The sequence below is a fragment of the Cantharellus anzutake genome, assembly GCF_015039405.1.
Source record: "Cantharellus anzutake strain C23 chromosome Unknown EI90scaffold_4, whole genome shotgun sequence".
NCBI classification, from domain to species: Eukaryota; Fungi; Basidiomycota; class Agaricomycetes; order Cantharellales; family Hydnaceae; genus Cantharellus; species Cantharellus anzutake.
Genome location: NW_024066954.1, coordinates 506,401 through 530,279, shown reverse-complemented (window position 1 = coordinate 530,279; position 23,879 = coordinate 506,401). Strand labels below are relative to the sequence as shown.

The window sequence follows — 23,879 nt, the reverse complement described above, 5'->3', positions numbered from 1 at the left end:
CCCGGACGAGGACCACGCCTTCCACGCCCTTAAGGAGGCCGTCACCACTGCCCCCGTCCTCTCCTTCCCCACTGATTCCGGCCACTTCAGGCTCGAGTGTGACGCCTCCAACTTCGCAACCGGTGCAGTCCTCTCTCAGCTTCAGTCAGATGGGGAGTTCCACCCGGTAGCGTTCATGTCCAAAAGCTTTACAGACGTGGAGCGCAACTACGAGGTATATGATAAGGAGATGCTCGCGATCGTCCGAGCCCTTGAAGAGTGGCGGCACTTCCTGGAGGGTGCCAAAGAGAGGGTTGAGGTCTACACGGATCACCGCAACCTGGGGTACTTCCGCACGGCCCAGAGGCTAAACTGACGCCAAGCACGCTGGTCCCTCTTCCTCTCCCGCTTCTACTTCACCCTCGTCCACCGCCCAGGGAAGCTCATGGGGAAGCCAGATGCACTCTCACGACGCGCTGACCACCCGAAGGGGAAGGATGACAACAAGGGGCTGACACTCCTCCAACCCACCTGGTTCGAAGCCCGGGCAACAGAAGCGATCTCGGTAGAGGGAGAGGAGGCAGGGATCCTAGAGAGGATACGTGGAGCGAAGGAGCATGACGAGAGGGTGGTGAAAGCCATGCGGGAACTGGGAGAAGGGACCCTGAGGTCGGATGAATGGGAGAAGCAAGGAGAGTTAATCCTATACCGAGGAAAGGTGTACGTACCGAGAGACCAGCAACTCCGCCATGACCTGGTACGGTTGCACCACGACGCACGGGCAACGGGGCATCCGGGGCGATGGAAAACCCTAGAACTCGTTTCCCGTGACTACTGGTGGCCCCGGATGGCAGAATACGTCGGGCGGTACGTACGCGGGTGCGATACCTGCAACCGAGTCAAACCTTTCCCCTCACGAAAGGTTGGGAAGCTCACCCCAAACAAAGTCCCCACCCACCGCTGGCAGATAATCTCAGTGGATATGGTAGGAGAGCTCCCAGAGTCGAAGGGGTACAACGCCATCCTGGTCGTGGTGGACCGCTTGTCCAAACGCATCCATGCGGTCCCCACCGTAACGACGATAGACTCAGCGGGCGTAGCGCGACTCTTCCTAGAACACATCTGGAAGCATCACGGGCTCCCAGAGGAGATCCTCAGTGACAGGGGGAGTGCCTTCGTCTCCCACTTCTCGAGAGAGCTCGCAGACCTCCTTGGAGTCAAACTCACCCCTTCAACACCCTACCACCCCCAGACGGACGGACAAACCGAGCGGGTCAACCAAGAAATCGAAGCCTACCTCCGAGTGTTCGTCAACCACCGCCAGGACGACTGGGCAGACTGGCTCCCGCTAGCAGAGTTCGCCTACAACAATCGCATCCACTCGTCCACTCACCGGACCCCCTTCGAACTCGACACCGGGCAACACCCCAGGATGGGGACAGAACCCACCCGTACGTCCGAAGTAGAGGCTGCTGATGCCTTTTCATCAAGGATGATGAAAATGCAAGAGGAGGCGAAGGCGGCGTTAGAACATGCAGCAGACGAGATGGCCCGCTATTACGATCGGGGCCGTGAAGCAGCCCCCAAGTACCAAGAGGGTGACCAAGTCTGGCTCAATGCCCAGAACTACACGACCGACCGCCCCACCAAGAAACTGGACCACAAATGGCTCGGCCCCTTCAAGATAGTCAAAGTCGTCTCCCCTGCCGCTGTCAAACTCCAACTCACCGCACGACAGAAAGGGATCCACCCGGTTGTATCTGTAACGAACATCAGGCCCCACCACCCGGATGAAATCGCAGAACGACCCCTCGACCCCCGCCCGGGCCCGGAACTCGTAGATGGAGAAGAGGAGTACGAAGTTGAAAAGGTATTAGACTCCAAATGGCTACGCCGGAAACTCTGGTACCTGGTAAAATTCACGGGCTGGCCAAACTCGGAGAACCAGTGGCTCCAGCGGGACCACTTAACCCACGCCCCCGACCGAATCGAGGAATTCCACAGAACGCACCCCCAAGCCCCCGGGAGAGAGAGGGAGAACCACCTGGCCGCTTCGAGGCGAAGCGGCTTAAGGAGGGGGTGATGTCAGGGCACGCCCGCCTGACCCGGCCCCACCTAACCCGGTGCCCCACCATCCACTCCTCCCGACCTCCCCCCTCTTCCCCTTTTCTCCCTTCCCTTCCTTCCTCTCCTTCTTTTCTATTCTCTCTCCTCTTTATTCCTTTCTTATCACACGGATGACTTCCTTTGTATCAATGTACCATTGACCCGGCTGCAGCGTAATGCGCCCGAACCCGGACACACCGGACGCTCCTAGGACCTCTTACGGAGGTACCCAGACGGAGGTGGCTGTGTGCTCGGATGACGTGGCGCTTCCCATGTGGCCTTCAACCACATGTATATAAACACAGCCTAAGTGGGAACTGAGAAGCAACCTTCTTCTCACATTTCCCACTTTAGGCAAGTAGCTTACACTTCCCTTGATAATGACAATAACACATTTCCCACTTTAGTCTTAGTGGCCAGGGACCCTTGTCTGCTTCGGGCCCGCTGCTACGCGCGCCCGCGTCATACCTACCGGACCCTCAGCCTCGGGCAATACACCCGGGCGCTCTCGACCCCGGGTTGGTCCCTGACATGTGTCCAGGTTCGGGTCAATGGTACATTGATACAAAGGAAGTCGTCCGTGTGATAAGAAAGGAATAAAGAGGAGAGAGAATAGAAAAGAAGGAGAGGAAGGAAGGGAAGGGAGAAAAGGGGAAGAGGGGGGAGGTCAAGAGGAGTGGATGGTGGGGCACCGGGTTAGGTGGGGCCGGGTCAGGCGGGCGTGCCCTGACAGGGGAATGCTCAATTTGGATAATTTCAAACGCGCGCCAGAAATATGTAAGATTGGGCATAACGTGCGTTATATACATACATGAGCATTACCTGCACAGCAGTGTCACTCTCCACCTAGTGAAATTACGTAGTTTGTGCCACTTGTGCTTACGTGTTTGACTCTTCTGTGACATCACGTGTATAATACAATTGAGTTGGTGTGATCAATTCTGCGTGACTCCTCCAACAGCCAATCCGATCAAACGTTCATCTTCCATCTCTAGTGTCTCGCACGATGTCTTCGTGAACAATGTAACGTACACGTTAAATGGTGTAAGGGTCCCTCTCAAGGGCATGCCGATGTATTCGATAATCTGTAAAAGCGTAATCCATCGTTATCGATCACTTTCTTGTCTCCATTGCGCATGTTTACCTCGAATGTTCGTTGGATGGGAAAGACTGGAATCGTTGACTCTCCCAGCTCTTCTATTTCCGAACTTCGATATCACTCTAATTTCACTAGAGCGCAACTCGGTGGGTATTTCATTTCTTGCACCGCACCCGTCGTGTCTGAGTCTTCCCAAGGATCAGCCCATATTCCAACTATCTGCCCTTGAACTCCGTTCACCACATCGATGTCGATGTCTAAGTTCGTTGTTATAATGAATTTTCCTCTGATTGCTATTTCCACGACACTTGGGAACCCTCCCTGCCACCCCAATCTGCCTCTTTGAACACGTGGTGGGCTATTGCCCATCGTTCGGACAGTCTCAATTCCCCCGTTGTATCCTCGGCATGAAATCGACGTAACACTGTCCCTGTTCTGCGACAATGTAACCGTAATGCAAGTTCGTTGTGTTCGAACTGCATGACATGCTGTCACCAATACCGCTTCACACCAGGGAGGTTCTTCTGCATGGGTTTATTCCTAACACGATGACATCTTGTACCATAACTTGCATGTACATAGCGTCCCCCTCCCCTCGTGTACTATACTTAATTTCGTTGTACATAACTTCCGATGCTGATTCCTCTGATGTACCATTTCTTCACTGTACATATCATTCAATGCACTTTCCGCGTTATCCTTCATTCTTCCGTGAATGCTGTGCAGGTCGTTGCGATGCGAAGCACGCCCTCTAGTTTAAAACATGGTCATATTGTCTTTTCTATCTCACAATTATTTCTTTCTAAAGAAAGTCATTTTCATGTCATATCTACACTTCTACGCGCGTTATTCTGGTTTCATATTTAGCTCATTGCGCTGTGTCAGTGGAAGGCCGATAATGCCGATAATGTCTGCGACCGTGGCTGTCCCGACCCAGTCGAAACTTAAACCTGATCCATTTGCACCCATGGTTACTCACGATCCTTCCATCTCCGACTCATCTCAGATCGTGGTCTTGCCCCTTATCCCAGAGCTTTTGGTAGGCACCAGTTCCCCTCGCCTTTTATGCCCCCATACTCAGAGACCTGCCACAGAATCCAAACTTCTTCGATTCTCTTCTTCCTCCTCAGCCTCCGAAGGCTAAAGATCCCCCGCCTCTTACTAATGCTTTCATGACTGCTCTTCGTGAAGATGTCGGTAATCGCATGCTTACAGAAAATGAGTCTCCTGCATATCGGTCCACTCTTTCTGCGACTCTCGATCTCTTTTCAAGTGGGGGGTATCTCCAAGGCAGCGTGTTGCACCCGCTGTTGAAAAAGAGTTGGGAGGAGGACCCAGCGATTACCCTGCGCATCATTTATCATCTTCGATCGATTCATGATGGCAAGTCTGAAAAAAAGGGATTTTACATGGCGTTTGGCTGGCTGTTCCAAAATCACCCTCGTACGGCCATTGCAAACCTAAGTCAGCTCGTCGAGCCTATCATTGACCGCCCTCCCAAGAAGAAAAAGAAGGAGACTACGGACAGTGACTGGACGGAAGTTGATAAGGAAGACGCAGATGATAGTGTCGAGGTCGAATATCGTGCGGGATTCTCCCATGGCTATTACAAGGATCTTCTCAACATTCTTTTGTTGGCTGCTTCGGACGAGCTTACTAAGCCAAACTTACCCTTCACTGGATTCGATTGTGTTCGTCCGCTGTGGACGTATGAAGGAGACAAACCTAGCAAGGCGCATCGTTGGAGCAGCGGATCTAAGCTAAAACAGCAGCAGGACTCATCCCCCCGGCTAACCAAGAGACAGAAGCGGGCGCTACGAACCTCGCCTCCTGAGACTCACGCACAACTCAAGGCGAAGAGGGCTCAGGCGACCTACGATGACCTGAGTAAGAAGTTAATATCTTCTCCCGAATTCCGGGCACTCTTCATTTCCGTTGCTCGCATATTTGCTTCAAAGCTTTCTGAGGAGATCGCGATTCTCAAACAACTGACCGATCCCAACTCAATGCTATCCGACGAAGAACGTAAAGAGTTTTCGTACAAGATTGGTTTGGTGTCAAAATGGGCCCCCACGCTGGGCGGCTCCCATGACCGCATGACGAACATTGCGACAGCTATTTCCATTGTACTCTTGTCCCAAGGGGCGATGCCGGAACTGAGGGCCTCCATTGATCTCAACCAGCCTCTCTCGAAAGCCGCTGCGGATAAGATTCGAGGCTATTACAGGCGCTGGATTGTCGGTCCATTGCGTCGTCAGTCTCATATTCCAGAAATATTCATGTCTGCCCAGCAGTGGGACAAGATCAATTATTCTCGAGTCCCGTCTTTGTGCATGTCCAAGTCGAAAGGAATCTTCTTTAAGCATGACGCTGAGCGCTTCTCCATGTATGTCCAGGACGTTGCTGCCGGAAAGAGGAAAATTACAGGCGCTGTTCTGGGTCCTCACGACACCTTGGTCGAGGCGATCCAGCTCTCCAACGACAAGAAGATTACTGCAGCCGAAAAAGATATTCGTATGCGGGTCCTTGATGCCCAGTTCAATTCTCTGGTGGAGCGCCTCCGCGAATCTGGGTCACTTAACAACTGCCTGGCCCTCTGCGATGTGAGCGGTAGCATGGGATACATTGACCACCCACAGTCGAGCTCCCAGCCAATTTTCCCTGCCATTGCGCTTTCCATCCTTACAGCTCAACTCGCTCTTCCTCCTTTCAACAATATTTTCATCACTTTCAGCCAGAACCCTGAAGTAGTTCAGATAGACCCAAGTAAAGGCTTGGCGGCGACAGCCCGCGAGATGGCTTCGACTTCTTGGGGAATGAATACCGACTTGCAAGCTGTTTTCCTCAAGTTGCTGTTACCTCTCGCAAAGAAACACAACGTCAAAAAGGAAGATATGGTCAAGAGGCTCTTCATCTTTTCTGACATGCAGTTTGACGATTGCAGGGGGGCGAGATATGGAAATGGACAACAAGACAGTGACTGGGTGACGGATCACGACATGATTGTAAGGCAGTATGCTGAGGCTGGATATGACGTTCCAGAGATCGTGAGTGCTCATTTCTAGCTTTTCCTGAGGAAACGATCCCTGACGTTCGCTTGGTGCGCAGGTATATTGGAATTTGGACGATGACGAAGGTAGCAAACCCGTCACCGCTTCTCAGAACGGTGTGGCGCTTGTCTCAGGGTTCTCTGGTAACCTTCTCAAAATTTTTATGGATGGTGACGAAGAGTTGAGACGGGAATTGGAAGAGTTGGAAGTGGTTGAAAACGATGGTTCGACCAAGGCGGAGAAACCAGAAATGAATCCCATAGACGTCATGCTGAAGGCGTTGTTAAAGAAAAGTTTCGACGGTCTCAAGGTATTGGATTGATTCTTGTAGCGTGTTCTCCTGAGGTTCGAACGAACTTAACTCTGGCTGGAACCGATCTTGATCCGTACATGTTCACTTGGTCGATGCAGCCCCACATGTATCATAACTGTATAACAACATCGCCCCCTTCCAGTGGAGGCTTACAATATACTGTCTGACCATGCTGTGAAAGCGTTGGGCCAATATTAATTAAGCACTCGGATATTCGAGTAACGAGCCCCAGGTACGTATATCATATTACCGTATCGATGCAAGAGATTGTATCTAGGTTGTCATACAACAAAGCTAGTGTCCACACGTATGTCACTTACGGTTTGCCTTAGATTTAGATTTTGCCTGGATCATGCTTGACCCTTTTCCTTTGATAAATTTATCACGGGAAAGATCATTGTCCTCTTCTGCAGATGCTTCATCAACTTCATCCTCCGCTTCATCAAACTCGATGACATCCTCTTGATCGGGCACTTCTCCTTTGGCAATCTTCTTTGCCAGCCTGGATCCGAGCTCAGTGGCTTTGTGGAAGGGGACAGGATGCTCAGAAGAATTGTATCTAAAACCCGGAATTCAGTGAAGAGTGACTTGGAATAAGGAGGTGGACTCACTTCCGTGTGAGAGCGCTTTTTACGGCTGAAGGAATTTTCTTCATTACAACGTCTTGTGCATAGTCACCGACGCCGAGCTCTACTATTGTATCCCAATCCTCTTTCGAGATATAGTATTGGTCCATCGACTCAATGACTTCATCAACATCGACCTATGAAGGGTGCAATCAGGACGAGCACCTTGAGATGGAGAGTCCTCAACCCACGTTGCCTTTCATCATCAGTGGTTGCACGATGTGCGGATATAAAGACGGAATATAGCTCTGTCTGATCTCATGTCGATCACCAGAGACTTTGAGACGCATACGGGTTTGCACGTCATTAAGCTGTCGCTGCAGTTTTCCTTGTTTCGAATTTTGCCCCAGCCAGCTTTTCATAGGGTTAGCCAACATTCTTGAGTCATTGCGGATACATTTACCTAGGAAAAGTAACCGCATTGCTGCCGGCGTACCCTGCTCCCATCCCATATATGTGAAACGACGGACGAACTGTTGAATGGATAGCGTGCAATGGCAGTAAGCCCCAGTGCTGGCCCCTGGTGGAGCTCAGTTAGAAGCCGTATCCAGGGACGTGCTGGAGAGACGCACCTCATAACCATGGCGCCCACCAGATCACCATCGGATATGGCACTAGACGCTTTGTCCATGAGCTCGAGTCGCTTCATGTCCATCTCTGGCCCTTCCATCGAACCACGAAGTCGAGCAGGAGTTGGCTTCAAATAGTTCTCCTAGGATCAATCAGCGCATGGGTTCTGTGACTTATTGTATTCGGATAATGGTCTTACCTGAATAAAGAGTGGCACAAAGGAGTGGTCATGGAAATAATACTCAATTTTGTCATTGAGGGTCTCGCGCGACGTCCGCGAGAAAACATAGGGTCCCAAGATCTTTTCTGTGACACTGTATGGGGTCATGATGACATGTTTTTCGTTGGCAGCAGCGCTGTGCGACGGGAATATTAGACCCGAAGAGCAAATGGACAAAAGAACCTACAGTTGTTTCCCTTCCTCAAAGTCCATACTGTCGCTCGACAATTTCCAGGTGGATAGCATATTCAATACCTGACGCATGTCCGAGTTCGCCCCTTGCACTAACTGGTCCACTACATTGGCTGAGATTTTGAGCTTCTCTCTAACGGAAAATGATCCCGAATTCGTCAGCATACGACAAGGAACGGACGGCCGCGTGAAAGCACCTCATTGCAATAGTCAGCAATCTCGATCTCATAGCATTGGCTTCGGGCCTAGCGTAATGTTAGTACTAACGTTCCAGGATATGTAGGAACTTACTTCTTGAAAGGCAAGGAGAAGCAAGTATTGGTCAATGGCTTGAGTTTCGGTGCTCGTCGATCGTTTGCTATGCAAATGATGGGGATCTGCCAACGATGCGTCAGGACCTGAAATATGGCATTTTCTTATGAGGCGGACTTTAGTCTTCTTGATCAATGCGTTCAATGCCCCAACCCCCCCTCGGTCACCGGCAGACATGCCATCGACTTCGTCCATGATAAGAACGCTTTTGTCAGAGATTTCAACTCCAGCCACATTTGTTGACTACAAATCAAGGTTGTGGATACCGTGCAACCATGAATGAAGCGTTTCGCTGACCCTGCTCTGACTACCCATCCAGCCATCCAAAGATGTGTTCATGATGTTTGTGCTGTTCTATTCGAGAATCAGTCGGAAAGAAACGCTACTTGAGATGATATAATACCTCAACGAGCCTCTTGCTCCTAGCGTCACTAGCATTTAATTCAATAGGTTGGAAACCCTCTAACTTTGACACAAGATGCGCGCTTGTTGTCTTCCCAGTGCCTGGTGGTCCTGTGATCAACACAGCGCGATAGAGCCCTGTCCCGTTCGGACCGCCTTTCTTGAACTCGGATTTAAGATTCTTTTCCCTGCATCAAGTCAACGGGCTATTGTCTAAAATCCAGAGACACACAGGCTCACCATTCACGTAGCCATGCCTGAAGTTTTTCAACTTGACCTTTATTACCGCAGATCTCCTTCAGAGTTTGCGGGGCATACTTTGTCGTCCATAATTGGGCGGAAGAGTCAGCACTGCGGGTAATCACCAAATCATTGGCCATTTCCGGAAAGAAATATTCATGACTTGCCCTTTCCCTTGCATTTCCTTCTCGCGCTTCTCCATATTTGCAACATCTTTCTTCATTTTTTCCTCCTCTTTCTTTAGCTTCTCCTTTGCCTTCGTGTCTAACTCGCCTTTGCGCGTACCAATGAGGTCCAAGAAACCGTCCTCGTCGAGAGTTTTGATCCCAAGTCGCTGGATGTCAGCCAGTTTTTTCGGACCCGCGCCTTCGCTACAACGACATATGACGTTTTGCCTGAAGGCGAACCCGTCACTCGCCTGAAACGGTGACGTAAGAAGAAGCCCAGTTTGGCCTGCCTATTGCGTACCCTCCATAACGTTTGGCTAGGTCAACGATTTCATCTCGAGAGAATGCAGATAATTCCCCCGTGAAGACAAAGGTGAGCCCAGCAAGGGCATTTGGATCACCATCTGGGACGAGCTTGGAACCTTGGGCTGGGGGCGGTCCTTTTGCAGCAGGTGGTCTGCAGAATATTGATTTGAGAACGTAGGGACTCGGCCACAAGCACTCACATCCACTTCTTCTGGGGGTCCTTCTTGGGGGCCTCGACTGGGATAGGCTCGGACGTTGTTTCTCCTTTTAAGTTGGGCTTCCGTGCTTTCCGTGGTGGTTTAATAACTTCCTCTTCCGTCGTCTTAACATCCTCCTCCTCATTGACCACAGATTTCCGCGCTTTTTTAGAGCCCGTCGATGCTCTCCGCTTCTTTTGAGGCTTAGGTTTGTCTTCTTCCGTGAACTGGGCATCGGCCTCACTGCCGTCGCCCTGATGTGCACGTTTCCCTCCAGTTGATTTTCGACTGGGATTGGCTTTCGACTTTGATGGAGAAGCTTTTTTTTGGGGCGAAGCCGGTTTCCGTTGTGGGGGACCATCATCATCGGAGTCGGAAAGAATTACCCTTGGTCTCTTCTTAGCAGGTTGTGCCACCGGTGGAGGTGTCTCTTCAGTAACTGAGGTTGGTTTTGAGGGAGAGTTGGCAGGTGTGACAGGTTTCGGTCTTTGGATTGTTTTTTTCTTCTCCTGCTCAGCATCACTTGCATCAGATATGAGCACAGGGTGGTTTCGCTTCCGACTTGATCCTACAGAACCAAATGTGAGCTTAGGGTCACAACAAGAGTGTGCACTCAACCGCTAGAGGAAGAATTAGATATCCCTGCATTCCTATGTAGAGTTATGATTTCGTTTGTTTTCATTGCTGGAGTTGAAGCTGGGGATTTACCACTCACGCCGATGATGCCTTGTTTTCTGCATTAGAAATAGGATAAATTGCATGGCTTAGACACTACCAAATTCATGGGCTTGCCTATGACAGCAGTTTTTTTGTTCCCCGACCCCGGCGACTACAAGACGTGATGAATCCGTTATCACGCGCCTTGTCTTCAGTGGTGCTGATCATCTTACCTGCGTCGGTGGTTTCGAGCTCTGTGAAGAAGGCCCCGGCGAAGATATTTGAGACGTGGCATTCCCCCTCCCGAAAAAACTACGTATATCCCTCAAGCCGCTCTCTGCAACTTTCACCTTTGGGGGCATGACTTGAGGTCGCGTCGCGTCTGAGCTGCCGCGTGATTTCCCGGAGCCGAGCCCGCGGCGTGGGAACCTAGTTGACATTAAGAATATTCCTCCGTTTCGTCGAGGCATCTTGAAGTCAAACGGGTAGAGAGTCTCGAATAGCCCTCCTCGTCCCGCGCACAACCTAATACTGCGTGGGGCCACAATATCGAGGATGCCTCCCCATTGGATGCAGAAGCTAAGAAGCCTTGACGAAACCTCACTCGCAAGATCTCTCACCTTGGTGGGGTCAGTACTCGGAGCGCTAGGTCTGTGTTATTATGCACCTCCTCTTGCTTTTTTTAATTTTTTAATTTCAATGGTAGCCGCTGGGACGAACTATGTTAGTGTTCAGCGAGTTTCGTTCCGAGTCTAGCTGAACTTTGCATAGGTGTATTCAGGTAGATCAATAATGCATTAAGCAATGCAGTATCTGATTATGGGAACAGCTTATGCTCCTCAGATGGGGGCGAAACTTGATTTATCCCATACCCAGTTAAACATCATTGGTTAGTGTCTGTGGTTAGCGCTGCAGGCGAACGAAGCACTCACCGAAGTTCAGGTCTATCCGGAAACCGTAAGCGCAATGTGTACCTATTTATTGGATGGCGCTGAAAGCAGTTCGTCAACAGTTGGCGTGTACAGCACTGGTCCTATTATGGGAATCATTGCTGACAGGCAGGGTCCTCGTATGTAAGTCAGCGCCCATTTGAGACTAATATTATGACACTAATGGTCGATAGACTATTTATTCTCGCCGTTATCCTACTCTCAGTCGGGTACCTGGGAATTAAGTTGTTTTACGATGAAGTCATTGGATTACCTGGAGCTGCGGAGCACACTTTCACGTCTGGCTTGGTCATCCTGGCCATATTCAGTTACTGCAGTGGAGCTGGTGGGAATGCCGTAAGCCATTTTCATAATCTTCACGTTTGGGTCACCCCCTGATTGTGCGCGCTTGACAGGGTCTCACAGCTGCATTGAACGCGACCGCAAAGAGCTTTCCTGACAATACGGTTGGTTTTGCCCCCCCTAGTTACACGCCTACTACTCTGACTTCGGCCAGCGTGCCAGCGTTACTGGACTTGTTGTCTCCGGTTTTGGACTTTCTGCGTTCGTCTTTTCAACACTCGCTCACACAGTATTTCCTGGGGACACATCCAATTTCCTGTTAGTCTTGGCGCTTGGAACATCGTTGCCGATGGTAATTGGTGCCCTGATTGTTAAAGTGGTTCAACAGCCTGGAGAAAGCGGTTCATACGCCCCGATCGCCGCGGAAGAGGATTTAGGGGACGAGAACTCGTACGCCTCTGTTCATCGGCGTCGATCAGGAGAAATCACCGTGCGGTAAGGAGGTCACTATCACCATTCAAGACACTTCCATCTGAGCGTTTGACAGGCAACGATCGAGATCATCCTCTTCCTTCGATTTGCAGGTTCCTGAATTTGGGACTCGGCTCCAGTTTCCAGCATCGGGAGCCATGTATCAACATGTCGATTTAGACGACATCTCTGAGGCTCATGAGGTTCCTGACGTCGAAACTGCCCGAAACACCGGAACCCCGAGCCCCCCAAATGAAATGATCCTTGACATATATGGAAAAGAACTAATCAAGACGTCAGACTTCTGGCTAATTTTCTTTATCCTCTCTTTGCGTGAGCTATGCTACATTTCCGTTCTTGCTATTCATACTCAAGTCTTGTTAGTTGCGGGAACAGGCTTGATGTGTGGGTGATCCTCAAAGTTGTCCCTGCTACGTGCCAACATTTAGATTCAGGGATTAACAACGTCGGTTCACTGACTCAAGCCTTGGTGGCCCAGGGGAGGCCGAAGGATTGGGATCAAGAACTCGCTGCCAAATTGCAAGCGGCCCATGTTTCTATCATCAGTATTACGAACTGTTTGGGAAGGGTTATAATAGGTAGAGGATGTGCCAATCACACCAATTTGGGACTCACGTAGTTTAGGTCTCGTTGCGGATTTCTGCAAGCATCGCTTCTCCGTCCGCCGCGTTGCATGGTTCATCCCGATCACATTTGTCTTTATCCTGTCCCAATTCTTGGGCCTGAGCGCAACCTCCGCCCAAATGCCTCTAAACCTAGCTTCAGTCACCCTTGGCTTCGCCTATGGAGCCACATGGAGCCTGGCACCAACCATTACCGCTGAATGGTTTGGTCTTGCACATTTTTCTCAAAATTGGGGTTTCGTCGCTGTAGCACCTATCTTAGGCGGGAATTTATTCAGTCTCGCATTCGGGATGAATCTCGATGCACACGCGAGCCTCGGAGACGCAACTGCTCCTGCCCAATTACGTGCTATCCTGCGGCGAGCTGGGATTGGGAAGGAGCGGCTCTGTTTTGACGGACCACCTTGTTACGCGGCCAGCTTGAAGATGACGATATTAGCTTGTATGGTGGCGGAACTATTGTGTATCTATGCGCTACGGAGGGATCGTAGAAAGCATCCGCAATCAAAGTCGAACAGTGGTGTCTCAATTTCTGCTCATTAACTCAATTCAGGATAAACATCTAGAGTACATAATCATTGTAATGACGGTGTCTGGCGAATTTACAGCTTCTTAATTTATCGTTTCACAGTGTATTCTTCCCATCCGACACTTTCCAGCATCTCAACTTTGGCTAGAACTTCCTCTTTCATACCGTTTATGTAGGCATCCATGGTGATGAGGGCTGATTCCGTTGCCGAGCCTAAGATGCGAACGGCTAACAAGGCTGCGTTGGTGCTGTTGTTAATTGCTACCGTTGCAACGGGTATTCCTCTCTGAAAATGGTTTCATAAATGAGCAACCCGTGCAATGGGCATTCCACTTACTGGCATCTGGACAATACTATGTAAGGAATCAACGCCATCAAGTGTGCTTCCCTTCACCGGAACACCGATCACTGGCAAACTTGTCAGTGCTGCCACCATGCCTGGAAGATGAGCTGCACCGCCTGCGCCGGCAATAATCACACGCAGTCCTCTTGACACTGCCTTCCGGGCGTACTGAACCATCCGGTCGGGAGTACGGTGCGCGGAAACGATCGTCAATTCAAATGGAATCTGGAATGCGTCAAGAATACGGGCAGCTGGCAGCATGACAGGCAGATCTGAATCCGAGCCCATTATGATGCCTACTAAAGGGTTGGGATGTGAATGTCCTTTCTCCGGTGGGGGTGGCGCGTACAGATCCACGGATGCACTGGTCGCGTCGGGAAGGGTTTGAAGGAGGGGTCGCAAGCGTTCACGAACAACAGCATCAGATGATCCCACAACAGTTATGTGACCCATCTTCCTGCCTTTGCGGCAAATCGCTTTACCATAAAGATGAACGCTTGCCCCTGGTAGAGCAAGTGCAGCCTCCGTCATTAGCTTAATCTCATTGACATTATCTGAGTATCCAATCAAGTTGAGCATCGCTGCTGATGGCACCTTCAAAGAGGTAGACCCAAGTGGCAGCGAAAGGATGGCGCGCAGGTGATTCTCAAACTGAGACGTATGACACGCCTCTATTGAGTAGTGACCAGAGTTGTGGGGTCGCGGTGCCACCTCATTGATGAGCAACTCTCCTACAAATACGTTGACAATTTGAGTAGAGATGACAGTAAAATTATTCCTTACCGTCACCCAAAAGAAACAGCTCAACCCCATAAACGCCAGCTCCAGTGAGGGTCACGACAGCTTCTTCGGCTATTTTTCGAGCGCGGGCAGCAACGTCAGGGGAAGCTGCGCGTAATGGGGCAAAAACAAGGTGACAAATATTGTCCTTGTGGACTGTCTCAACGGCGGGATAAGAAAGGATCTCCCCGGCTGCGCTGCGAACCACCACGACGGCAACCTCCTTCACAAATGGTGCCCATCTTTCCGCGTACAATGAACGATTTCCTAAAGCTCCCAAACCTTCTTTTATCTGGTCTGCGGATCTAATGACAAAATTCCCTCGACCGTCATACGCCAATGTCCGGCTTTTGAGCATCAGAGGTAATCCTAGCTGGGCAATGGCACGACCAACAGACTCTGTTGTGGCTTCGACAGGCAGAAATTGGACTACTGGAAGTGACTGAGACTGGAAATGGAGTTTCTGGGCGAGCTTGTCCTGTATGACCCGAATAGTCTGGGGGCTCGGATGTACTTTGACACTCGAAGATGACTCGATTTGCTCAAGGACGTCAACATTAACATGCTCGATCTCCACGGTCAGGATGTCGACGTGCTTTGCAAGCTCTCTTATTTTGTCTGAGTCTGAGAAAGAGCCATCTATATGCTCGCGAGGCGCCCTAGGGGCGTAGACCTGCTTCGCAGGAGCGTCGTCTCCCACATCGAGGATTGTGATGTCTAAATTCAACAGCGACGCTGCAGAAGCAAGCATTCGTCCTAGCTGACCGCCGCCTGTCAGTAAACAGTGAAAATTAGGTTTTCTGCGCATATTATAAGTCCATGTAGATGTTTACCAAGAATGCCTATACGTCGATCCATCATGCAACAATGAAGGTAACTCCATTGAATTATGTGGCGATGCAGAGGAAAAAAGTGCACAACCCATCCTACCATGTTTGGAAGATCTTGTGTGCGACCTGCCATCCAATTACAGTGGCGCTATCAAGTCAACTAGCCCAGCAACAAATGGCTGAACTGGTTCGGTACAAATTCAATGAGTCATCTTAACCGTGTACCCCGCGTTCAGCCATGCATGGAATCGTCTACCGAATGATAAATATTTCATCTCAAATTCGGGTCGCGCTTTCTGCGCCCCAGATACGAGCTCCAGCACCGGTTACTCTTCCGAATGGAGCTTCCCAGTCTAAATTAGAAGTCGACTTTACTCGGCGGAACACGGCCACTCCCCTCGCGGATTCTCTCCTTGATCCAGCCGAATGCGGCTTCGGTAGCCGTTTCTACAGGGTGATCGTATAAGAACGGTAGCACAGGAATGACAGCGAGTCCGGTTATGCTGGGACCCCAAGCTATTAGGAGGATCAAAACCGACTCGAAACAGCAACACATTGACACAGACCCTTGACTCGAGGGCTTTTAGCATTATTGAATGCTCTGACCGAGTATCTTATGAAGAAAGCTGATTAGACGTTTCTTCGCGTCAAAGGCTGCGAATGGGGCTTGCCTGACGACAGAATGGATCGTGAATGCTGGTAATGCCCTGAAAACAGTAATTAGGCGAGGGGTTGCATAGCAGAACAGATATTCTCACATAGAAGCTATTGATTGGAAGACGCTTCTCTGGAGGGCAGTCATAGTAAGCCGTGTCGGTTCTGACCAGGTCGCTAAATCTTCCACCGTTGGGCCCTGACGCTTCGCTTTGTATGTCTCGAAGGCGACATCTCCACTGAGATACAACCATGACACAGCGTAACAGGCCGTTACGACAGCAGGATGGACCACAGGACGGAACGCTTCTCCCAGATCAGATGTCTACTAGCCTGCGATAAGTGCAAAAAAATTCCCCGGAGGATAAATGCCATTCACATATGCGATATACCTTGAAGACGCTCTCACGGCAGTCATAACACGCGAAGTGTATGCAAGGTATCGCGCATCTGTATCTGCAGTGTAGCGAGACATTCTGTTAGTTATAGACACGACGATGATGAATGCTCAATGGGCAGACCTGTGCTAGAAACGTTCCGGTTTGCAAGGGAGTCGACCTTGTCTTCAAGACTATTTGCCATATAAAGCCCTAAAACTGTTATCTAGATGAAGGGACAGAATGTATTGAATTAGCGCGTCTCGGCGCCTATAGCCTGTAGGCACGTGATCAACAGCATTGATTTCTCCAAGCACTTGCAAGGCCAGACCCAAAAGCCGAGCATGGCTCGTCATTCGACTTCGCGTTCACCCTCCCCAGATTATAAGCGACGTAAGCAGTCCCACGCATCGTATAACAGGTCTCCTTCGCCAACGCGGCCCCGGTATCAGGGTAGGAGAGACGATCGTCGTGACAGAGATGGGTGGGATCATCCCCGCCATGATGATCGACGTTTTGGCGACTCGTATAGAGACAGAGATAGGAATAGAGATAGGGATCGTGCGAGCTCATATAGAAGCCGGTATGACGACCGGCGAGACGATCGAGACCGACCGCGTGAGTCTCGAAAACGGTCGCGTTCACCTAGCCCTCCTCCTTCTGTAGTTACTGGGCCACCCGCAGGCGCCGCCTCTGCAACGAAACCACCCGCCCCAGGAGTATCTACCCCTACCCCACTCCGGATTCTGCTGCACTGAGTGCCGAAGAGCAGAAGAAGAAAGATAGGCGAGCGCGTGCTGAGGCCTGGAAGAAAGCGCAAGACGCAAAGAGGGCATTAAGTGAAGCTAAGGCTAAGGCAGCCGCCTTAGCTGCTGGGAAGAACTCTACTAGTGCGTAGCCCATAATTTTGTCGCTTGGACAGATTTCACACCACTTGATCGTCTTCACGTAGGTACTTCTGCCACACCTGCTGTCATTCCGCCCTCAGTGCCACCGAAACCCACGGTGCAGATTAGTCGTGCAGCTCTGAATGGCCTGGGTTTGAAAGGATTGCCAATTAAGCAAGAGTTGTCGAAAGCTGCGGCTAAGACGGCTAAGACTGTTGTTTCTATGGACGATTTTGCAGAGACAGATCGCAAGTTGATCAAACTTGGCGATATGCCTGCCGTGGATCTAGCCCAAGTGGAGGGGACCAGTGTCGGGGAGAATCTTGAGGCGGACGACGACGAGGACGACGTCTTTCCTCCAGATGTGGCCATGAAGGATGCCCAGGAGGAGGAGGAGGAAGACGAGGTCGATCCATTGGATGCTTACATGACGGATGTTACTAAGGAGGTCAAAAAGGTGAATGCACAGGACCGTCTCAAATTGGACGGGAGAGCGCTGCCTGGTGATCCCGATGCTGGGGAGGAGGCAGATGAGGTGGAAGTACCTAATGTCGTAGACGAGCTCGACACAACAAATATGAAGCCCGAGGAGATTCTCGCGTAAGCTTGTTCCATAGACTTTGGTGTCACGCTAAAGTCCCCTCAGTCTGGCAGCCAAAAAGGTCAAAAAGAAAGAACTGGCAGATGTCGACCACTCCAAGATCAAGTATGAACCGTTCCGGAGCGATTTTTACCGCCCTGCTCCAGAAGTCGAAGAAATGGACCAAGAAGATGTGGATTTATTGAGACTTGCTCTGGATGGCATCAAAATTCGGGGTGTGGAATGCCCCAAGCCAGTTACAAAATGGAGTCATTGCGGACTTCCCGCCGCCACGTGAGTCCCTTTCCTTGCACAAACATCTTTTTCCTCACTCGTTTGTAGTCTCGATGTGATCAAACGCCTTGGATATGCCGCACCCACTGCCATTCAATCACAGGCCATTCCCGCCATCATGTCTGGCCGCGACGTCATTGGTGTAGCGAAGACTGGTTCTGGGAAGACAATCGCATTCCTTTTACCGCTTTTCCGACAAATTAAAGACCAGCGTCCTTTGGAGACTATGGAAGGTCCTATGGCAATAATCATGACACCAACTCGCGAACTGGCACTCCAGATCCATCGCGAGTGCAAGCCTTTCCTTAAAGCTCTCAACTTACGTGTGGGTTTGTCTTATTTCTTTCCCACGAGTACGTTGAGCTGACTTCTTTTCAAGGCTGTGGCTGCCTATGGTGGCACGCCAATTAAGGATCAAATTGCAGAAATGAAGAAGGGCACTGAGATCGTTGTTTGCACTCCTGGCCGGATGATTGATTTGTTGTCAGCAAACTCTGGTAGAGTAACGAACTTGAAGCGTGTCACATACCTTGTGTTGGACGAAGCTGACCGAATGTTCGACATGGGCTTTGAGCCTCAGGCGCGTTCCCATGTCATAGTTTACTGACTCATGCTGAAGATGTTTCCCATAGGTGATGAAGATCGTGAAGAACATTCGGCCTGACAGACAAACCGTCTTATTTTCTGCGACGTTCCCTAAGCAGATGGACTCTCTAGCCCGGAAGATTCTGACCAAACCTCTCGAGATTACCGTTGGTGGACGCAGTGTCGTTGCACCCGAAATTGAGCAGATCGTTGAGGTTCGTGCGGAGGATACCAAGTTCAATCGACTTCTGGAGATTCTGGGCCAGACATATTATGAGGATAAAGATACCCGGACTCTTATATTTGTCGACAGGCAGGAAGCCGCGGACAATTTACTTCGTGAACTGATGCGCAAAGGATACTTGTGCATGTCCCTTCATGGTGGCAAAGATCAAATTGACCGTGACTCTACTATCGCGGACTTCAAGAACGGTGTATTTCCAATTCTCACTGCTACCAGTGTTGCTGCACGTGGCTTAGATGTCAAGCAACTGAAGCTAGTCATCAACTACGATGCTCCTAACCATATGGAGGATTATGTACACCGCGCTGGTCGCACCGGAAGAGCGGGGAATACCGGAACGTGTATTACTTTCATCGCTCCCGATCAAGAGCGCTACTCTGTTGACATATGGCGAGCCCTCCAAGCGAGCAATGCAGCCTCCCCTCCAGAACTTGAAGATATGGCTAGAGGTGAGCTCAAGTATTTATGTGTGAAGTCTGAATGCTTATCCTGTCTTAGAGTTCTTGCAGAAAGTGACAGAAGGCAAAGCACGTCAATACGAAGGCTCAGGTTTCGGTGGAAAGGGTCTTGAGAAACTCAATCAAGAACGCGAAGCCAAGGACAGAGCTCAGCGGAATGCCTACGGTGAAATTGTGGAGGAAAAACGACCCGCAGAAGAAGATGGAGAGGCTGCGGCCACCTTTGATTTCAAAGTCGAAGTCAGACGGGGACCTGCCCCTGAAGCCTCGAAGACTGGGATCATTCCCGTGCCTGCTGAGACCAGGGAGGAGGCAGAAAGACGTGCGGCAAGCATGCGTGCAGCAGAGGAAACCCTTGCAAGGAATTCTGCCTCCAATTCTGCAGCCGCGAGTGCTGCAGCTCGTCAGGCGCAAAGCGTTATCGCTAAACTCAATGCTCAAGTACGCGCCACCAAGCTTGCCCTCCAGGCATCCTCAACTCCTATTGGAGATGGCACTGGCAAACCTGACGCGACGGACTTCCACGCCATCGTGCCTATCAATGACTATCCCCAAAAAGCTAGGTGGAGGGTCACGAACAAGGAGACCATGGTTCAGGTAATTTGTCTTCATTGGTTATATCGAGGCCGTATAAGCTAAGCAAACGTCCACAGCTTATTGACATGACTGGTGCTTCGGTAACTAACAAGGGTAAAGTCCTTGCTGGGGTCTTCCTTTCTATATCGGGCATTGGACTTATTTTCAATCACTCCTCTCTCCGATTAAGGTATTTACTATGACTCTGGAAAGGAGCCAGCACCCGGTCAGCCACCTAAACTGCATTTGCTCATTGAGTCAAATGATGAGATGAAGGTGAGCCCTCCGTTGCCCCATTTGCCACAGCCTCCGTACTTGTGCACCCCGATACGGAATTGTACCCGATATCAGCAGTCGGCGGGTATCTGTCGGATGCCCACCGCCATCACCCATCTGCATGAACAATTTTTCGTCGTGTTCAGATCATTTCTCATCCCTCTGTTCCGTTGATTGATGATACACGTCTCTGACTTGTGACTCTGTGCAAGGTGGAACGTGCGGTGCGCGAAATCAAACGTCTGCTTATCGAAGCATCTACAGCCGCTCTTCAAGCTGAAGCGAGAAACCCGACTGCAATTGGACGCTACAGTGTGCTATGATATTTTTTCATCATTCAACTTTCTAGCGCTTTGTACATATCGAGTTTGCGTTAACTTATTCGACTATGATCGCTTTCTCAAAGTTCTCATCTCACCATCTCCAACGCCCCCAGCCACCGTTTCACCACTTCATGAGGCACTGTGCTGCCTTGGTCACTCTTCTAACAACTTCGAGCGGATGTGATGCAGAGTTTGCGGCTTGAGTTTTGCTGAGAAGTGGTTGGGCCGAGCGCTTACACCTAGGCACGGTTGCTCTGCGGCCGAGAACGGCCTTACCATTATGTAACAGTTTGCTCCTCTGTCGGGAAACTCCAAACATTGAATCAATGAACAATTCAATCGTTGTAATGATTGAGTTGAACGAGGCTGTACCCACACAGCCGCCCAAAGCGAACGATCCAAGCGAAGTCGCCACTCCGCTGCTCGCGAACGTCGAGATCCTGCCTGAGCGGCTAATATACTTATGTACAGCGCCTCTCAACCAACCCTGGGGTTCTTTGCTGCTGAATCATGTCTGTGGCTTTATACGTTCCGGTACTTTCATACTTGCTATCCACCAATGAGCAGGTCCTTCGGAGGCGAGGAAGGGGGAAAATGCCTCAAAGATTTGGGCGAGCCCCCTTTTTTTTCGTCATATTACGTGTAGTCCGTAAACGGAAACTCGTTATCCTGGGAAAACAGTTGAAGTTGAATGCCGAAGGCTCAGGCTCGTCGATGGCGTCCTCCCCTCCCCTCACTCACGAAGTGCCCGGGTGGCCCCGTTGACTGTGCAGCGTCACTTATCAATTGATGCCTGACTCTAAACACGATTGCAAAGATGAAGATGATGCGAAAACTGTTTTGTTGATTTAATGGGATCGAAGCATCACGATCGCCAATTGAAAATTCAGATTCCCCATCATCGTCACTTGTACACAGTGGCTCACAGACTTACATCATTCCAACGAGGCAGGCCAATGATCGCTCCACGAGTTTGCCTGACGTTCGTGATGTTGAATCCTTTTGCTTGAATCAAGTGCGACCCACGGGCAGATTTGACCGGCGCTGCAGTTCATTCAGCGTGGTGCCGAACATGAAGTTGCTTGATCCAACTCTTGCGTTTCTCACCCCTGCCATATTGCTTATCGTTTCCCATGCTTTTCAGGCCGGTCTAAGCACTAAGACGCGTTGGAATACGTATGCTGCGCACGGCTGCTATCCTCGTTTATCTTTGAACCGAAGACTTTGTTGCGATAAGACGTCTCCTATATATATTCCGAGTGGCATCATCCGATTCGTTTAGCGATATCTTTGTACCCGACCTTCATGCGCTTGTCTGGGCCCTCGAAACCATTGCCCTAAACCGGTGGGAAGAATGCGGTAAGTGGCGGTAGTGATATGACGATGCTACTATCCAACGAGGCAACTTTGGACTCAATTTCCAACAGGGGGTTATCGAACCACTCCTGCAGAAATTGAGAATGCGATTGAGTCCAGAAGAATAATGTGTTGCGTGGTATATGAAATATTGGTCAGCTAGCGTAATGATAATGAGGACCGTCCATATATAGTATACCCTCCAAGAACGTGCTCAACCAAGTCAGGGCAATGGAGTTTGGCGGAGTTATGTAGCATATAGCGAAGCATCGTACAGTACTTGGCATATGTAACAAGGAGTTAGGGGTCAGGAATGGTGGCCAAGTCTGCCCTCTTGGTTCCCCTCCGAGTTGAGTATCCCCCATGAAGACAAAGGGGCGCTGATCGGATTGCATGGGAAATCAATCTTAGCAAAGGGGGAGTAAGGGAGGGGGGCATCGCGCAGTAGGGTAACATGACGAGGGGATCAATGCATGTGTGCAGCTGGCATCCAACATCGACCGCCGACCCCCCGGATGTTTTGTAGTTATTGTTTTGCATCAGAATATAGTGAACACCACCCCTGGCTGCGGGGCCAATTCCTAAATACAGTTGATCCCAGTCGGGCATGACTCCAAAATCAGTGAGCACCCGAAAAATCTCCTGCCGAGCGGTGTTCTGTCTGCCGAGGCCATTCGTAGGACGCTAGTGTAGCACGGCGAGGGTTCCCGGCAGCAACTGAAAACTGTGTGTCAGTTAATAGCATGGTTTTCACTTGCCCCCTCCCCCCGCCCATGGGAGGGTGAAGGAAGGGGAATTCAAAATGCCCCGGTTTAGCAGACAGGAGCGAGCTATAAGCATGTTAGACATGGGAGCCTCTCCGCCACGGCAATGATTTTTTTCGCGATGGTCGCAAAGTCATCGAGATCATGATTATGCGACAATGGCAAGGATGGTATATTGATTATCCTCACGGCCGGCCGGAGCCAATGCCGGTGCTCACGGACAAAGCTCATTATGGCAAGGTCAATACTGGATGAAGTGGATCCGGTCATGGTAACGCTCGCGACGCTCAAACACGATGTTGGGATACGTGGCTGGACACTGTGGCGATGAGCTAGGCAACTTTTTTAAAGTTTCATCAGGGGGAGGACTCATGATAATCATAGTCCGAGGAGATGACGGGGGTGCTATCACTGAGTAATAAGTGATCATCATGATTTGACTATCAGACGTGAGAATGTAAGCCATGGAATATGGTTGGCTAGTAACAGACGAGACGATGTCAGAGGGTCGAAGTCGAAGTAGAGCCTCGGATCGTTTCAGCAGCGAATGCGATGCATGTTGTCGTCGACTAAGGAACGTGCTCGAAATTGGTAGGCGGAGATCAAAAAAACAAACCATCATCACGAACTCGGGGTAACCATGCATGCAGGCACGGCTCAATATTGATGCCCCCCCCCTTTCGCCAGGCAATAACAACAACTGACGTAAAAAAAGTCTGCGTGGGATCCATCATCAATTTGTGCAAAGTTACTTACAAATGTAGGCAAACTAGATATCAAGTATTTCCAAGTTGTTGTATTCGAGATTTCATTAACCTTGATTAGGTTAATGGAATGGACGAATGTTGAGCGGCGACTTTGTGTGCAACGATCACGGTCAACTCGTTCGAACAGCTATGTATAGGATACTAGTTTGATCATGAACAACTGAGTGTTATTCATGCGCAGATTCAATGATACGGGGCCTAGCCCGGGTCCGAAGGCATAACAAACTACAGCCAGAGGTACCGGGGAACTGGGCGAGAAGGCTTGAAGCCACAATGGGAGTAGGGTGAGATTAAGTGGTACGTTTCCGATCCGGGCGACGAGGAGGCCAGGAAGGAGAGATACTGGTCGGGAACTATGTGTACCATGCTTAGCAAGGTGATAGCCAGACTGAGCCTTGGGCCACGATTTGTGTCTGACTCAACGATGATAGCTATGTTAACATGTTAACATGGATTCAGACCCCGCGCTCCAC

The 23,879-nt window shown here is 50.3% G+C and overlaps 6 protein-coding genes across 6 annotated transcripts; 3 read left to right on the top strand and 3 right to left on the bottom strand.

Annotated features, from left to right (window-relative positions):
• Nucleotides 1-4,091: 4,091 nt before the first annotated feature.
• EI90DRAFT_3011918 (uncharacterized protein) lies at nucleotides 4,092-6,556 on the top strand (the record flags this gene model as incomplete). Its single annotated transcript, XM_039056528.1, has 3 exons — nucleotides 4,092-4,223; nucleotides 4,279-6,231; nucleotides 6,293-6,556. 3 exons carry the CDS (start codon nucleotides 4,092-4,094, stop codon nucleotides 6,554-6,556), a joined length of 2,349 nt encoding a protein of 782 aa, XP_038922222.1.
• Nucleotides 6,557-6,824: 268 nt separating this feature from the next.
• On the bottom strand, nucleotides 6,825-10,841 carry EI90DRAFT_3033368 (replication factor RFC1 C terminal domain-containing protein). The gene is made up of 19 exons (XM_039058454.1): nucleotides 10,670-10,841; nucleotides 10,495-10,550; nucleotides 10,398-10,429; nucleotides 9,783-10,347; nucleotides 9,524-9,733; nucleotides 9,277-9,480; nucleotides 9,110-9,220; nucleotides 8,871-9,057; nucleotides 8,765-8,821; nucleotides 8,585-8,710; nucleotides 8,447-8,532; nucleotides 8,353-8,400; nucleotides 8,151-8,288; nucleotides 7,943-8,099; nucleotides 7,746-7,885; nucleotides 7,577-7,693; nucleotides 7,365-7,527; nucleotides 7,159-7,310; nucleotides 6,825-7,106 (listed from the first exon to the last, which is right to left on the bottom strand). The coding sequence occupies exons 1-19, from the start codon at nucleotides 10,796-10,798 to the stop codon at nucleotides 6,860-6,862; spliced, it is 2,925 nt and encodes a 974-aa protein (XP_038922221.1). The 5' UTR covers nucleotides 10,799-10,841; the 3' UTR covers nucleotides 6,825-6,859.
• Nucleotides 10,842-10,850: 9 nt separating this feature from the next.
• EI90DRAFT_3150451 (major facilitator superfamily domain-containing protein) lies at nucleotides 10,851-13,597 on the top strand. Its single transcript, XM_039065661.1, has 13 exons — nucleotides 10,851-11,085; nucleotides 11,143-11,159; nucleotides 11,208-11,217; nucleotides 11,266-11,325; nucleotides 11,379-11,393; nucleotides 11,449-11,509; nucleotides 11,560-11,722; nucleotides 11,782-11,832; nucleotides 11,883-12,163; nucleotides 12,216-12,472; nucleotides 12,524-12,544; nucleotides 12,595-12,738; nucleotides 12,785-13,597. The coding sequence occupies exons 1-13, from the start codon at nucleotides 10,992-10,994 to the stop codon at nucleotides 13,324-13,326; spliced, it is 1,716 nt and encodes a 571-aa protein (XP_038922220.1). The 5' UTR covers nucleotides 10,851-10,991; the 3' UTR covers nucleotides 13,327-13,597.
• Nucleotides 13,401-15,186, bottom strand: EI90DRAFT_3116416 (Phosphoribosylaminoimidazole carboxylase; the record flags this gene model as incomplete). The annotated part of the gene is made up of 3 exons (XM_039062893.1): nucleotides 13,401-13,598; nucleotides 13,650-14,386; nucleotides 14,439-15,186. The coding sequence occupies 3 exons, from the start codon at nucleotides 15,184-15,186 to the stop codon at nucleotides 13,401-13,403; spliced, it is 1,683 nt and encodes a 560-aa protein (XP_038922219.1).
• Nucleotides 15,187-15,433: 247 nt separating this feature from the next.
• On the bottom strand, nucleotides 15,434-16,577 carry EI90DRAFT_1713172 (mitochondrial 18 KDa protein-domain-containing protein). Its single transcript, XM_039052054.1, has 6 exons — nucleotides 16,441-16,577; nucleotides 16,299-16,375; nucleotides 16,024-16,244; nucleotides 15,937-15,972; nucleotides 15,832-15,878; nucleotides 15,434-15,781 (listed from the first exon to the last, which is right to left on the bottom strand). The coding sequence occupies exons 1-6, from the start codon at nucleotides 16,499-16,501 to the stop codon at nucleotides 15,624-15,626; spliced, it is 600 nt and encodes a 199-aa protein (XP_038922218.1). The 5' UTR covers nucleotides 16,502-16,577; the 3' UTR covers nucleotides 15,434-15,623.
• A 452-nt stretch (nucleotides 16,578-17,029) lies between these two features.
• EI90DRAFT_3033364 (P-loop containing nucleoside triphosphate hydrolase protein) lies at nucleotides 17,030-20,507 on the top strand. The gene is made up of 8 exons (XM_039058453.1): nucleotides 17,030-17,186; nucleotides 17,249-17,783; nucleotides 17,830-18,057; nucleotides 18,106-18,382; nucleotides 18,437-18,637; nucleotides 18,690-19,335; nucleotides 19,385-19,941; nucleotides 19,998-20,507. Exons 2-8 carry the CDS (start codon nucleotides 17,407-17,409, stop codon nucleotides 20,121-20,123), a joined length of 2,412 nt encoding a protein of 803 aa, XP_038922217.1. The 5' UTR covers nucleotides 17,030-17,186; nucleotides 17,249-17,406; the 3' UTR covers nucleotides 20,124-20,507.
• The last annotated feature ends 3,372 nt before the right edge of the window (nucleotides 20,508-23,879 follow it).

Coding starts and splice junctions, on each gene's coding strand:
- EI90DRAFT_3033368 (XM_039058454.1), bottom strand. CDS start 10,798: ATGCCCCCAAAGGTGAAAGTTGCAGAGAGCGGCTTGAGGGATATACGT. Junction 10,551..10,669: donor GCTCGAAACCACCGACGCAG/GTAAGATGATCA, acceptor TGAATTTGGTAG/TGTCTAAGCCATGCAATTTA. Junction 7,886..7,942: donor TTGTGCCACTCTTTATTCAG/GTAAGACCATTA, acceptor GATTGATCCTAG/GAGAACTATTTGAAGCCAAC.
- EI90DRAFT_1713172 (XM_039052054.1), bottom strand. CDS start 16,501: ATGGCAAATAGTCTTGAAGACAAGGTCGACTCCCTTGCAAACCGGAAC. Junction 16,376..16,440: donor CCGGAACGTTTCTAGCACAG/GTCTGCCCATTG, acceptor GCTACACTGCAG/ATACAGATGCGCGATACCTT. Junction 15,879..15,936: donor ACGATCCATTCTGTCGTCAG/GCAAGCCCCATT, acceptor TTTCTTCATAAG/ATACTCGGTCAGAGCATTCA.
- EI90DRAFT_3033364 (XM_039058453.1), top strand. CDS start 17,407: ATGGACGATTTTGCAGAGACAGATCGCAAGTTGATCAAACTTGGCGAT. Junction 19,336..19,384: donor ACTTGAAGATATGGCTAGAG/GTGAGCTCAAGT, acceptor ATCCTGTCTTAG/AGTTCTTGCAGAAAGTGACA. Junction 19,942..19,997: donor ACAAGGAGACCATGGTTCAG/GTAATTTGTCTT, acceptor AAACGTCCACAG/CTTATTGACATGACTGGTGC.
- EI90DRAFT_3150451 (XM_039065661.1), top strand. CDS start 10,992: ATGCCTCCCCATTGGATGCAGAAGCTAAGAAGCCTTGACGAAACCTCA. Junction 11,510..11,559: donor GACAGGCAGGGTCCTCGTAT/GTAAGTCAGCGC, acceptor AATGGTCGATAG/ACTATTTATTCTCGCCGTTA. Junction 12,473..12,523: donor TTTCTTTATCCTCTCTTTGC/GTGAGCTATGCT, acceptor AAGTCTTGTTAG/TTGCGGGAACAGGCTTGATG.